The 15,446-nt window shown below is 35.7% G+C and overlaps 1 protein-coding gene across 2 annotated transcripts in view; it reads left to right on the forward strand.

Moving 5' to 3' along the window:
* Edil3 (EGF like repeats and discoidin domains 3) overlaps positions 1-15,446 on the forward strand; it is a 287,167-nt gene that overhangs the window by 31,148 nt on the left and 240,573 nt on the right. Inside the window, exon 3 of one of the 2 annotated variants that reach the window (XM_010637153.3) lies at positions 4,356-4,385. The exons of the other annotated variant lie outside the window; for it this stretch is intronic. Within the exon in view, the coding sequence (XP_010635455.1) occupies positions 4,356-4,385 (30 nt within the window). The remainder of the gene's footprint in view (positions 1-4,355; positions 4,386-15,446) is intronic. 2 annotated transcript variants of the gene reach the window in all.

Below are 15,446 nucleotides of genomic sequence, written 5' to 3' on the forward strand. Positions count from 1 at the left end.
AGGCTATCTTGGTTTCAGTTCCTGCCTCATCCAAACACACTAACTTTACATTAAAATACCCTGACGCCAAGGAAAGACACTCTTGAACCTCTTTTGTGTCTCTGGAGCTGACGTATGTGAATTCACTCAACTCCAGTTAGAAAATCACTATTGAGCTGAACATATACAGAATTTTTTGGTCATCATTCCTTAAACAATATTTAGCAACTATTTACATAGCATTTGAGTTGTACTAGGTGACAGAAGTAATCTGCAGATGAGTAGGAGTATACCAAAGGTCATCTGTTATATGTAAATATTACATCATTTTGTACACGAGTCTTGAGCTTACACAGACTTTGGTATCTGAGCAGGAAGCACCCTTCTTGGAAATACCAACAAATAAGTTTATATCAATACCAGACCAACAGACCAAGACAGCCCTGTGACAGGGAGCAGATTTCGTTAGCTCTGAGATACAGATCACTTTAAATCAAAGAGAGAATTGTCTTCTCCCAAAGCACTAAAACAGGTATGCAATAAAGTCTAAAGCCCCTTCAGGGGAAAGAGCGATGAAAGGTGGTTAGGCAATTGCAGAATAGTTGCAGAGGGTTTCCAATAAGCCTGCAGGTTTTCCTCCACAGCCCCAGGGACAGGACCCACGGCCTTGCCCTGTGAAATAAACTTTGGTAGGCTGTCATCCCAACCCTTCACATTTAGCCTTCATAACACTCAGCAGGACAGACTTTTACAAATACGGAAGCATCATGGGCTATCAAATACCCCAAATGCAAATTCAATATATTTGAAACATTTTAACAAACACTCAGATTCTATTATGGGTGGTTGAAGTAGTTTACTCAGTTCAGTCCTGTACCTGAGAATATTTCTTTACTGTTCTCCTATCATCAGAGTCATTTTATTAAGTCCTTCTACATGCTGAGTTGGTAGAACAAAACAGTTATTTCCTAGGTTATTTGTGTTTTACTTGGTTGGCTGTGCCGCAGTTTCTAAAATTAAAGGGGTCTGTAATGCAGACTCAGAATTTTGTTAAATCATTGATTTCATCACTTATAAGAAGCAAACAGTGAAAAATCGTTTGGTTAATACCACCAGTACCTTCTGAGATATCTTATTCACTGAAATACCGTTTTGTAGACAAGTAATGCCCACTTGATGTTTATTTTTACTGTGAAGCTCTAGTTGCCCTGTTAATACTTCCTGACATTTTATTCAGCAATTCAGTCTACAAGCAGGCTTTGTCACAGATAACTCAAACAATGAATTAAAACCATTACCAGACTTTGAGTATGTGTGCCTTTTCATGATACAAATATTGGTTAATGACATCTACATTTAAGAGGAAATTTTGCATAGAAATAGAACTCTATGCAAAATCCTATGCGGACTGACTCGTAGTGCTAACTGATTACTAAGAAGCTTTCAGGAAAGCAAGCTCAGGTATTGGTTATGGACCCACACCCTATAGGATTTTAATTTAAATCTAATTTTTATGGCTCCTGTATGCTTATAATTGTCTGTATTTTGTGCTTGCTAGGTGTGTCTTGAGAGTTCTTGTTTATGTATGCATAATGGAGTGGTAAGATCTTAGCGCTGCTGCTAATCTCTCTTCCTTTGGTATCATCAGTGTAGACATTTTAAAATCCATAGTTAAGATCTCACCTGCCTGTTTCTACCCTGTGCTAAAAGAGACGTGGGGAAGTTTCTAAAACATCATGTATTGCAAATAATAGTGATCACATTTCAATATATCTTGTCACCTTGCTTCAAGAATTCACTCAGCCCTTTATTAGACAGTAAGGATTAACAAAAAAATTCGGTTTTAAAATCAAACTGATATCAGTCACCTCCAATTCAAATGAACTTGGATCTTGCAGTTCCTCCGGATCTCTCTCACTTTTACTAATTTTCATCTCATGCTTGCTTTGTGAACTAGATGTTTCCCCACATAAAGTCATCCACAAGCACTTTTTCCATCCTGAATCTCCTTCTCCTCCAGACTTTGGTAACAACTTAGCTAACTCAGCATTTCTTCAAATCTTGTTGCCATTTTCTTGAAAGGGAAATTTCTAGAGGATACAACTTTTCTCTTTGAATATGCTACAACATATTTTGGACACGATAAAGCAGCAGACAGCTTTTTAAATATTTATGCTCCCCACGCCACGTACACCAACTGTGTTTGCTCTCTTCAGTCCTTAATGTGCCGAGGAGAGAAGCCAAACAGTGGTGAGGAAAATACATCAGGAAACAACATGGGCCTGTGTAGTGTGTTCTCTCTGCAGATGTACCCTCACTCAGGCTAACGGGGTCCCGCCATTAACAGAGAAGATGGGAACAGTGCCCATTTATGAGCAAGTCAGCTAAGTCAGTGTTTATTTTAAAACTGTGGATCAAGTGAAAGAGCACAGGCTGTTGTCATATAATTCATTGGAAATACCCTGAGTAACGTGCACTGTGCACTGAACAGACACGAGAGTGTGTTTGGAAGAGGAAAGGTGAATAGGTAAATTCTGGGCAGAATCATGAAGCTACACAGATTAGCTCTGTTTTACATTTTTCTGAACAACAGGCTTCCCTCTCACCCACACAGCAGTGGGTTTTTGCCCTAGGAGTCATGCTGCTCTCAAACATAATCTTTAAAATAGGAAGCAAAATGATTCACACCCTCATGAGTTACAGTTAGTGGGACCTGATGTTGTTATTCCTTGGTAATGTCTCAATCCTGGCTATAAACTAGTACCACTTAAAAGATTCCGACTACTTGGTTTGAGGCAAATCCCAGAAATTGACGTTCCAATGAGCATCCAGGACTGAGAACAGCTGTAGTCAACATAATTATATTTTCACATCTTGGCACCTGTTTTGTAATATCCCTGTTTATTCAACAGTGGGCTGCAGAATGCATGAGCCAAGGCCATCTAGGGTCATCCTTTAAAATGTGTATGTGTGCATTCCTGTGTACTTTCCACAAAATGGAAATCATAACTGAATCCTTGAAGGTTGCAGTGTGGGTGAGGTAATGTGTGTGTGTGTGTGTGTGTGTGTGTGTGTGTGTGTATGTGTGTGTGTGTGTGTTTGAGAGAGAGAAAGAACAGAAAAAAACAGAAGAGAATGAGAGAAGGTGTGTGTACTAGAATCTTCACATTTAACAAAAAAAAGGGATTCTGATTCACTGTGAAATTGAACAACATCAATCTTAACAAATTCTATCCCAAAGTGGAAAATTTCAACTACTAGGAGAAGCTTTAAATCCCTCCATGATAATAGAAAATTGACCCTGGGATATGTGCATGCATTTTATATTTAATTTATATTATTTATTTAACAATTTATGCAATTTAAATTTTAACATAGTTCATTATTATGGAAATTGAAGAAGACCAGCTATGTATAAAAAGAAAAGGAAATTCCAACATAGGTGGCAGAATTGTCTCATTTAAAAAGTAAACACTGAGAGCTGGGACTAGAGGTTCCATTTGACCCAGCCATCCCTCTGCTCGGTATCTCTCCAAAAGAATTAAAAGAATCATACCACAGTAATATATGCGCAGCAATGTTTATAGCGGCACAGTTTGTAATAGCTAAAACTTGGAAACAGCCCATCTGCCCATCAGTTGGAAACTGGATAAAGAAGATGAGTTTTTTCTATAAAATGGAATACAACTCAGCCATAAAGAATGAGAAATTAGATTCATTCATAGGAAAATAGATACATATTGAGGATATACTCCTAAGTGAAATAAATAAGTCATGTGTAAATACCAAATAGTTTCTCTGGTATGAAAAACTATAATAGTACTTAAGATCCTAATGATATAATTGACCATGTGAAATAGGAAGAAAAGGGCTAAAGGTGTAGGGGAAGTGGGAAGGGTAGGGGAAAGGTAAGAAGGTAAAAGAAAAAAATATGACAAAACGAAAAAATGGAAATAAAGTGTTTGTAAAAGGGGTGGGAAGGAGGGGGTGAAGGGAGGGCAGGGGTAAGGGGAAAAAAATGAGATCCAAGACCTGTCATGTAAAGGTACAAGATCCCAATGATGGATGTTATTGTACTGTATACCTAAACTGTACCAATAAACTCAATTAATAAAAAATAAAAAATAAACACCTTAAAGAATGAGAATATAATGCATTTTTACTTATTATTTTTAAATAAATGTAAATATCCATGAATCTATGACCAGATAATGAAAGAAATTAATGTATGCAAAAATTGACAAGTTAGGGCGTTACAATGATTGTAAATATGGAACTTTGATATTTTTTTTCTCTCTCTCTCCCTCTTTCCCTCCCTCCCTCCTTTTCTCTCTCCCTATACTCTGGCCCTACTTCATCCCTCTTTCTCTGAATAGCATCAGATGAAGAAGAGCCAACTTCAGCAGGTAAAAAGTTCTTATATTGTAATTATTATCTCTATTTAATTTAATGCCTTTGATGAAAGAGACTCACATTTTAATTTTTTTAAGTTTTTTGACCAAAAATCTTGCATATTTTAATATCTTAAAAAATTTTAAGTGCTATGTCAGACTAAATCATGTTGATTAACATTTTCGAATAAAAAGAGAAGCAGTAAAAATGAACAGTTACTACAGGGGAAAGCATAGTAAAAATAGCCCATCAGCACGAAAGGACAAGGAAAATTGAAAGACTAGGATACTTAGAAGAATGCAGAACTATATGTATGAGAATTACAAAACAAAAAGAATTAAAAAAGGAAAACGGCAGAATAAATTCTCATAAATATCACTTTCTATGATAGAATAATAAATTATCAAACATGTAACTATCATGAATCATAATATTCAAATTTAAGGATACAATTTTGACTCAAACGCGCTTTTAGAAGATTTAATTTTTACAGTTACAGCTGAATGATCCTGCCTCCTGGCATCATAATTCTGTTACTCATCTCCTAAGCAGTGTTTATCACACTGCTAAGGCTTGAACTCAGTCTGTGATGCAGGCAGATAGCAGAGAACACTTCCAAGTGTTACTTCCACGGTGGTTGAAAGACAGTGGGACACATAATAAATGAAATGCTAGCAGGCTGGAAACAGGCACACTTACAAGTATGTGCGTGGGAAGGGTGTTCTTTCCATTGGCAATTAATTAAAGACCCAGAGTTGCAGATCGATACACGGGAGTGGTGGAGTCTAAGGGAGAGACAGGATTCTAAAGTGAAAAGAGCAGATATTAGCCCTGGTTAGATTCCTCCTTAGTAACAGAAGGAAAGCACAGTCCTGAGAGACAAGGGGAGGGATGACTATGGCAATTAATGGGCACAAGGGGCTTGCCAGTGGGCACGGAGTAGCGTGGTCCAGCAACTAAAACTCAAAGTCAAGGTAGGGTCATTTTAACTTACAGTCTTCACATACTCCAACAGACCCGACCTCATGAATTCCACCTCTCCAGAAAAAAACCAAGCAAAGATCTTACCTATAAGAATGAAATCAAAAGATCAAAAATTCAATGGAAGAAAGCAAATGGTTTCTGTACAGGATGTTTTTTGTTTAACTCCAATGATGCCATGCAGTATGGCGCATGAATGTCACACTGCATGGCATTAATTACAGTTATAGTCCCCTAGCAATGAAGTCAGAGATGCAGATCAATTCTTAACTGATGTTTCCTTTCACCATATCTCAAGTTTATTACCTAAATGATGGGATGATGGGGAATCCTTATCACTTCCTCCTTTTTAAGCTGTTACTGTGTGACCTCATTTTAGAGGCCTCACACTCATGTGACTCAATAGCAAACGTACCCATCACCGAGTGCCTTTTGTCTCCTTTCTGACTTTATTTTGTCCTGCCTGTGAACTTTGGTGTGTGTAGAAATGCTCAAATATTTCCTTCATATAGCTTATGTATTTATTTTTATTGCTCCTATTTGTAGTATATGCGGATTACATTAATCTTGGGGAACTGCTACACATGCATTTTGTATTTTGATCATTTTTACTCTCTCTTTTCTCATTCTTAGATAGTTTTGAATCTCTCCACAAATTCTACCTCTGTTTCTTTCCTTCTATCATTTTACTCTTAAAATCATGTATACTTTGGGTTCCTCATATAAGAGAGACCATGTGATATTTGTCCTTCTGTGCTTGAGTTGTTTCTCTTAGGATTATGGTCTTAGGACCCATCCACTTTCCAACCATTCGTTAAACGTATCCTTCCTTGTGGCTGGGTAGAATTTAGTTGTGTGTAGAGGTCACGTTTTCTTTATCGATTCACATACTGATAGTCATGTGTGGCATTTCCATGACTTAGCTGTTGTGAATTGTGCTGTTATAAACATAGTTATGGTTGCAAAATTGTAATTTGATGACTAACTTTTTGGGGAAGAAACCCAAGAAAGAAATAGTTGGAGCAAGTGGAATTTCTATCTTCATACTGATTTCCATGGTGTCTGTGCTAGTTTATGTGCCCACAAAAAATGTAGAAGGTTTTATTTGTTTTCCACCACCACCCCTCCAGCACTAGTTATTTGTTGAGTCCTTGGTCATAGCCCTCTTATTGAGGTAAAAGGAAATATCAGTGTTGTTTTGATTTGTTTCTCTAAATGCCAAAGATACTGAACATTTATTCATTTACTCAGTGGCCATTTGTACTTCTGAAAAGCATCTGTACATGTTATTTGCCCACTTTTTGATTATGTTTTTTTGTTTTGGAAAGTCTAATTTTTTGAGCCTGTATTTTCTAGATATTAATCCTCTGTTCAAGGAGCAGCTGGTAAAATTTTTATTCCCATTCTAGAGGTTGTCTCTCCAACATGTTTGTTTCTTTTGCTGCCAGGAAGCTTTTCAGCTTTATATATAGTTTTATTTGTTGATTCTTGCTAGTATTTCTTGTGAGTTTTGCTCAGAAATTTCTTGCCTAGTGCTTATGTCTTCAAGAAATTTACCTATTTTATCTTCTAGAAGATTCAGTATTTCTGTTTTTGTATATAGGTCTTTGATCCATTGTGGTTTCATTTTAGTACAGAGAGATACAAATCTATATTCATTCTTCTGCAGGAGGATAACCCATGTTCCCAGCACCATTTGTTAGAAAGACTGTGTCTTCTCCACCTTATGTTTCTGGCCCCTTTGTAAAAACCAGCTTATTGGAGGTTGATGGGGTTATTTCTGTATTCTCTATTTTATTTCAGTGATCAACATGTATGTTGTGTCATTAGTATTCTGTTTTATTATTATAATTTTGTAGTGTATTTTGAAATCCATTATTCTAGTGCTTTTCACTTTGTTCTTTTTGTTCAGGATTGCTTTGATCATTCTGGGTTTCTTATGATTCTGAATGAATTTTAGGATTTTTCTTATGATTCTGTGAAGAATAGTGTTGGTATTTTGATTGGAACTGCTTTAATCTGTATATTATTTTTGGTGGTAGAGCCATTTTGACAATATTGGTTCTACCATTTTCTAATGTCCTCATCAGTCTCTTTTATCATAGTATGATGCTTTTATTGTAAAGTTCATTTATTTTCTTTTCTCAAATTTAATTGAATTTTCTCTCAGGTGTCATTTTTTTCCCCAGCACCCACATTTTTCTAGCCAAGTTCAGTCTCATCCCTTTTATGTGGGTGCCCAACACCATGCTATACTGTCTTCCAATCAATTTTGGTTCCATTGCAAAATAATTACTCTGTTTTCTCACAGGTTGAAAATAAATCATAACCTAAAGTAAACTATAATTAAATACAATGATCCAGTGGTATTTTTAATTCTAAAGTTATTTTAATAACTTCTCAGCTTGCTAAGTTGTTTTGTCAAATTTAACTGAATATCTTTATCTCCAAGTATTCACCTTTGGGCAGTGTCCTATGAACATCAAAGTGTTCAAACATTAAAATGATATTTTTTGTTGTGATTTCACATTTTTAAAGTGTAACATGTACACTAAAGAAATACAGTATTCTAACTACTTAATTTCACATATAAATGATATTAACACTGAAAAAGTGATCATTTAGTAAAACAGATTCTTTTTCATTTCTTTTGTATAAGAATGTCAGTGAAAACTAAAAATTTTGTTTTATTTTTTTTTAAAAAGTAATCAAAACATATAGGCTAATTATGTTAACACTTTTGAGAAAATATGAGATTTGTGAAGAATTGGTTATAAAACCAATTTGAGTAATTATTTAAATGAAATTGTGGTTTTTTTTAGTGGTTGATTATGATCTCTTATACAAGATTTTTCAATACTTTTCTTAACTGAATATTTATAATTCTGTTCATGAGTATTATTCCATAATATTTATCAAACATGTATCTTTTATTTAGAACTGTTATCTATATTTGCTACATGATGAACGTTATTTGTTTTATTCTCATATTACCTCCTCAGAGAATTTATGCACAACTGTTTTTATCAAACTGAGATTCATTTTGGGGGCCTCCTTTAATTTGTCTTTCTTCCATGGGATTTTTCCATTCCATTTAAATTATCAATGAAATGTAATAATAAATTAATTCAAACTTCATGCCTCCACACAATTTCTTTTAGAGGTTCATTTACTTTTCCTTAAGGTTCACTGTATAACTGGATGATAACTCTTTCTAGAAAATGATCCCAACTGAAATAGCCTCCGCAAGGGCTAAGGAGTGGATGTGGACCGCAGCCTGGCCTATACTGTCAGAATTCTCAGCAGTGTTTGGACTTCCTAGCTGTGACTGGAATCACCCATTAAGTTCTCCTTAGAGCATCATGGGGCTTCTCTACTTTGCATCTGCAAACCTTTCCAAACTTCTTTTCCAAACCTTTTTCAAAATATTCTAAACCACTTGGCCAGCTAAAGTCACAGCAAAGGCCCCCTTTTTGTTAACCACTTTTCTGTGTCAGTCAGCTTTTTCAATGCTGATACCAAATACCCAACATCCACAAATTAAACGATGAAATGTTTTATTCAGCTCACAGTTTTAGTCCATAATTGGCTGACTCCAAAGCCTACGCATTATGGAGAAAGGGTGTCCCGGCCAGGAAGTAGAGTAAGTAAACAGCACCGGAGAGAAAGGGGCCATGGGAAAGATGCAGACCTCAAGATCGTCCTTTCAGGGCCTCCTGGACATACCTACAAGTGAGCTGTGCTAATCCTCCTGCCATATTTCACACCCAGCAAGTTTTTCATGAAGCTTAACATCAGCTGAGAAGAAGGGAAGAAGGAAAGACCCAGAGAGCTAGGGGCCTAGGAGCAAATACTGTTCCCAGAATGTGCTCCCAGAATACTCTCTTGTCACCCAGGCCCCACCTCACGATTCTGTCACCTTGCATTAATTCAGTTAAAGTATGGTTGGATTTGTGTATTAATCCACTGAGGAAGTAAAAGCCCTTGTGTTTCAATCACTTCCCAAAAGTTTGTCAGTAACCAGACCTTTAATACAGTGCATTTCTTGGGAGACATCTCGGGTCTCAACCATAAAGAAATACTAAGAAAATTTACAAGATTTAAAAGAGCATTTTACTTGTGATGTAATGCTGCACAACCACATGGATGTTTGTTGTTAAAACATGTTTTATTTGCCTCATATTTTGAATTATTGTAAGGTTGACATAATTGAAAGATATTTCTTCCACTGTTTAAATACATCTCTTTTTAGGTGTAATGAATATAATAAATTTAAGAATAAAAATAGTCTTACACTTTTAAAAATTACAGTCTGTCTATCTTTTCATATATGCCTGATTTTTTGGAACCTCTAAATTGCATTGTAAACAACAAGTTCATGATTTTTTTTTTTTTTTTTTGGTACCTCGGATTGAACTCAGGACCTTGAGACTGTGAGGCAGGCTGTGCCACTGAACTAAATCCCTGGTGCAAGTGCATAATAAGTGTTTTTTTCATTGATTTATAAAGAACATGAATAATACTTTGCACCTGCATTCCAATGATGGAGGTATATCACCCTCTAGATTACAAAGCATTAATTTATGAGTCATTTTAAGTCCAGTCTAAATAGAAGGTGTTAGCTTACAGAGCCCTGTTTATAGCATCTGATTTATGACAGTAGTTTCACCCAATAGCTACTCTTATAACATTTGGAAGTCTCTTTTTATTTATCCCTGTTAAATCATATTTTCAGCTCTTTAACTATTTTATTTCATTGAGTATAAAAATGCATCTGTGATCTATACTAGACATTCCTTTAAGCTAAGTTATATTCGAAGAACTAATTACAAACTAATGAGATTCATATTTTTGAAAAAGCTATAACAGATACAGTACCTCCAAGTGAATCACCTTGAGAGGTGATATATTTAACCCAATTATATTGCTATGTCTCAAATAATTTTTGGAAATGTCCTTTGAAATTTTCTCCAGAATCTGTTCATTGGCATTGTAACATCAGTCATGCCTTTATAATCTCAGAATGGTGCTATGACATTAATCAGATATTGGTCTCAAAAGGATGCCTTCATAAACAAAGATTTAGGGCCGGGGATTTAGCTCAGTGGTGCCGCTGCCTGCCTCGCAAGTGCAAGGTCCTGAGTTCAATCCTCGGTACCAAACAAACCTCTCAGAATCTGTTCATTGGCATTGTAACATCAGTCATGCCTTTATAATCTCAGAATGGTGCTATGACATTAATCAGATATTGGTCTCAAAAGGATGCCTTCATAAACAAAGATTTAGGGCCGGGGATTTAGCTCAGTGGTGCCGCTGCCTGCCTCGCAAGTGCAAGGTCCTGAGTTCAATCCTCGGTACCAAACAAACCTCTCTCTCTCTCTCTCTCTCTCTCTCTCTCTCTCTCTCTCTCTCTCTCTCTCTCCTTCCTTTGCTCCCTCTCCCCCTCTCTCCCGTTCTATCTCTGTAAAATGCCACCCCAACTTTGAAATAGTTAACAATACTAACTTGAGTATATAATCTGTTTTAAAGTATTTACATTATAGCAAGGTTAAATTTCAATAAATAACACTCTTTAATCAAATTACATCAGTAACTGCTTTTCCCATGAAGCACAAATCTAGTTTTTATGTATTTAAATTTTGTAACAGAAAATCATCATTAACTGATTATACCAATAATTTCTTATATCCTTTAAAAAATAAAGACATGTCTGTTAGAAAATTGATAGCTGCAAGTAAAATAATCTACATAAAACATAATTTACTACCTATAAAGTTTATCAAATTAAGCTTATTCTCATAAATTTTCTTTTTGTCATGTATATATCTGGTTTATTATCTATCCTTTGGCATCTCTAGAAATAGTATTTACAGAATACTATTGAGGAAATCATTACAATATTTAAAATAAGCCCAGAAATGGAAAATGTTACTGACAAGGACCAAATTCAGAAAGACACAGCAGAGTTCTTATAGACAAACAGTAAATCAGTGATTACAATGAACTAAATCTACCTCTTATTCATACTATTTCATTTATAAATCTTCCTCATTTGTACTTTTCTTCTTTTTCTTCCTTTGCCTAAAGGGGAATTCTTACTGTTTTTTTTCCCCTTACTATCAGAAGAGGGTCTGAGTTTGGATTTATATCAAAGGTAGCTATTCACGTCAGATTCACTTGTATAACGAGGTGAAATTTCCAGTACACGTAAAGGCAAACTTTCTTCTGTTGCCTTCTTCATTGTGTATGTGTGAGGTATACAGTGTGAGGTTTAGAAATAGATCACACTGATGAATCTAACACCGCTACCATAAGCTCTGGTGCCAAGCAGGGAGAGCTCCTACCACATACAACGCACTGCTATTTACTCTGCTCTTTCTGCTATACACCGGGCTCTTAGGTTTATTTGTCCCGCAGACAACTCTGCACCCTGTGACATCTCCCCTCCCTCTCCGCTCCTCTCCTCACACCCAGTAACTGATATTCCACTCCCTGTTTCTATGGATTTACTTTTTCTTCAGTTTCACAACTGAGTAAGATCATGTAGTATGTTTTGTGTGTGTGTGTGTGTGGCTTATTTTACTTAGTATAACATCATCCAGAGTCCTGAGTGTTCTTTCACATAGTGGATCTGAGGCTTAGGAATGCTCCGTGGGCTGGAGTGTGTGTACTTCAAAGCTTGTTCTCTGCTTACTTTGGTGCACAGACTTAGGTCATGTCCCTGTCTTAGCCATTGTAGTGAGCATGGCAGTGCAGACTTCTCTGTGAGGTGCTGGTTTCATATCCTTTTCATATATGACTAGAAAAGAAATTGTGGAGTCATCTGGTGGCTGTTTTCAGTATTTTAGCAGTTGCATCCATTTACATTCCTACAAGCAAATCACAAGGGTTTCCTGGCCCTGGTCCTACCATATAAAGAATAAATTCAAAATAGATTAAAGAGGGGCAGGGGATTTAGCTCAGTGGTTCCGCCGCCTGCCTTGCAAGCACAGGGACCTGAGTTTGATCCCTGGTACCTCCCCCATCAAAAAAAAAAGATTAAAGATTGAAAAGTGAACTCTGAAACCATAAAGTTTCCAGAGGAAACCTGAGAGGAAAGCTCTTTGAAATTGGACTTCGGTGATGACTTTCTAGGTATCGTACCAAAAGCTCAGGATGCCAGTGACAAGTGGGATTATATCAGACAAAAAAACCCTGCATAACAAAGGAAGTGATACTAAGATGAAAAAGTAACTTGTAGACTGGGACAAAACATTTGTGGTCGTATATCTGCTTAGAGATTAATTCTCAAAATACATGAGAAACTCCTAAGACAGTAACAAAAAATAAATAAACCAGTTAAAAGGCATGCAAAGGACTTGCATTTCCACAATGAAGACACAGAAATGGCCAACACACATACACAAATGTGCTCAGCACCACTAATAATTTGAAAAATGGAAATCAGAACCACAATTACCCCTCAGATCTGTTAGGATGACTACTATAAATACGGTGAAATGTTTGGCAGTCACAGCCGGAGGAGCACTCAGTGAACGGAGCAGTACTGTTCTCCATATGTTTATAAAGTTAAAATTTGTACTTAAGTAGAAATTGTGCATATGACCTTGATCCCAACTGGCAGTGAGGATAGAGGTTCCAGACTGCATGCAAAGGGGGCACAGGAGGCGGTGACTGGGCACAGCTTTACTCCGTGTTCACAGGCCTTGAAAATCTCTCAGTGGTTTTAACCTTTTGGGTGACTGTTTTCTTCACTGAGGAAACACTTAAGCATACTAGTAATCTACACATATACAAAGGATAATAGACCATTGATTAGCTAGTAAAGATTTAAATCTATTATTTTACATTAGAAAATTAAAGGTCATTAATAAAACTGTACATAGTGATTAGGATGTCATTTCTAACTTTTGAAATACCCAGTGTTAGCCCTACAAAAACATGGTTTTTGTTTACACAATCACTTTTTACAGATTTTCTTAACTATGCTGCAGATTTTTTTATATCTTCCCATCTTCTTGTGGAGTTTAATTCTGCATGGCTGAATATGTTCAATTATTCTACAATTCGTGCGTTCTGAAAAGGAATGATATCTTATTATGTTCTAATGACCAGGAGTTGCTTCTGCATTCTGATCTTTGCACTTTATTTCCTTAGGGGCTAGAAGAGAGCTCCAAATCCTTATTCTTATTTGCCTTACATTCGTTACAGATTTTCTCTCTTTTTCTACAGAAATGCATTTTTTCCTTTAGTGCCTGGAGCAACTTTGCTAATTATTTTATCAAATATATTCTTGTTCATAAATAAGCAGGTTTAAATATTAAATTCTAATATATAAAACCCAAAGAGTTTATTGCTACAGTATCTAAGACCCACAAAGATTTAATTATTCCTAGATTCTCAGGGGAGTGGGGATGAAAACACTTTTAAAATATTTGCCTCGGTCAGTTTCTTAAGGCATTCTTAGGAAGAACAAATAGTGCTTACTTTTGTATAAGTCTTCTTGAGTGATAGATGCTTAAGAGTGATATTCAACTGTGGGCAGTGTAACAGTAATTTAAAACCCTTTTTGTATGTGTAGTTTATTATCATATTTTTGCCAAAATAAACTTTGTTGTAAAACAGGAATGTGGTGAGAGTTGGGAATTTGAAGGATTGGATATTCCATATCTCTCTATACACAAGGTTAAGAATTAAACCATCACTAGGGGAAAAATAAGGCTTTAATATGTACAGATCGGTGTGTATCTTTATATATATGTATATATATATATATGCATATATACATAATACATACATATATATACATATATATTTTTCTGTTATACCCTCAAATATCAAACTGGAGTAAAAAAATTCAAGTCTTATTGTCAAGTAATACAACCAAAATCCTTCATGCTACAGCTTGAATCCATCATACTTGCAGTAGTGCACCTAAGTATCTAGAAATATGTACATTAGAAAATAGCTGTTACATTCTGTATCATAGTTCTTGAACTGCAAGTAACAGAAAATTTAATTTGATCTTGTTCAAATAAAAAGGGATACTTTTGACTCACAGAATTAAGAACGGGTGGCTCAAAGATGCCAATAAAAGTCTTATTTCCCCCTTATATTTGTGTACTGTCCTCTGGGGTGTAGAATTAGTTTTCATTGTAAAAGTGATTTTCCTTGTGCTTGGGACGTATGTGCTCACAGTTACTGGAGCTGAGTGCACCTTGAGCTGTGTACCTAAACCACGGACTTAGAATCAAAATCAAGGCACTTTGTAATAATAGAAATCGGAGATGCATCATTAGGTTAAAAGTCAGTACGACTAACTGGAAAGAACAGCTGTAACACTTCTGTCACTTTAAGCATCATCAGGTCATAGCAACTGTCCAACACTTTGAATATGTTCGTATGATTTTATAAAATACTTTGAGACCCTGGAAATGTGATTATTGACACACAGATTTGGTGCATACATCAGGAATATTAAACTTTCTGTTCGTAAGTGTGGGGTTAACCATTCTGACTTTTAAAATCCCATCTGCACCACAACCTTTGTTTTCTCCTTGTGTTCATAAAACACATTTTTTGCAGTTGCCAAAACTCTCAGTAGGAATGATCAGTACTGGAGCTGATCTTTCCCTTTAGAATATTAATGAACTCTTTTAACAAGATCTACCACATTTACTTAGTCTGAGGTCTTAGGTATTATTGACTATTGCCCTGCTTTTCCACATTTCAAAAAGTGGCTCTCAGGCTAAACTGCATTGTCTAGAATAGTCCTAAAAGTATTAAATTATGTTATGAGTTTATATGGTTGTTATTACTTTATTACCTGTCTAAACACACCATCATGGATGTATAGCCAGAATGAAATAAGTTTATACTTGAGATAGTAGAGAATGGGCATTTAAATTTAGTTATATTTTCAAACCTGAAAGAAAAATAAGAGACTTAATATTTTTATATATAATGTAGAAATACAGACTCAGGAGTATAAATCTAATATCTGATTAAATCATTTCAGATATTTCATCACATGATTCCAATTATGAATACTTAGATTTTGTGCTGTTTACCTTTAAAATATTAGGGGATCGCCG

This window comes from Fukomys damarensis, unplaced genomic scaffold, assembly GCF_012274545.1.
Source record: "Fukomys damarensis isolate Sample0158 unplaced genomic scaffold, DMR_v1.0_HiC HiC_scaffold_3, whole genome shotgun sequence".
Classification (NCBI taxonomy): domain Eukaryota; kingdom Metazoa; phylum Chordata; class Mammalia; order Rodentia; family Bathyergidae; genus Fukomys; species Fukomys damarensis.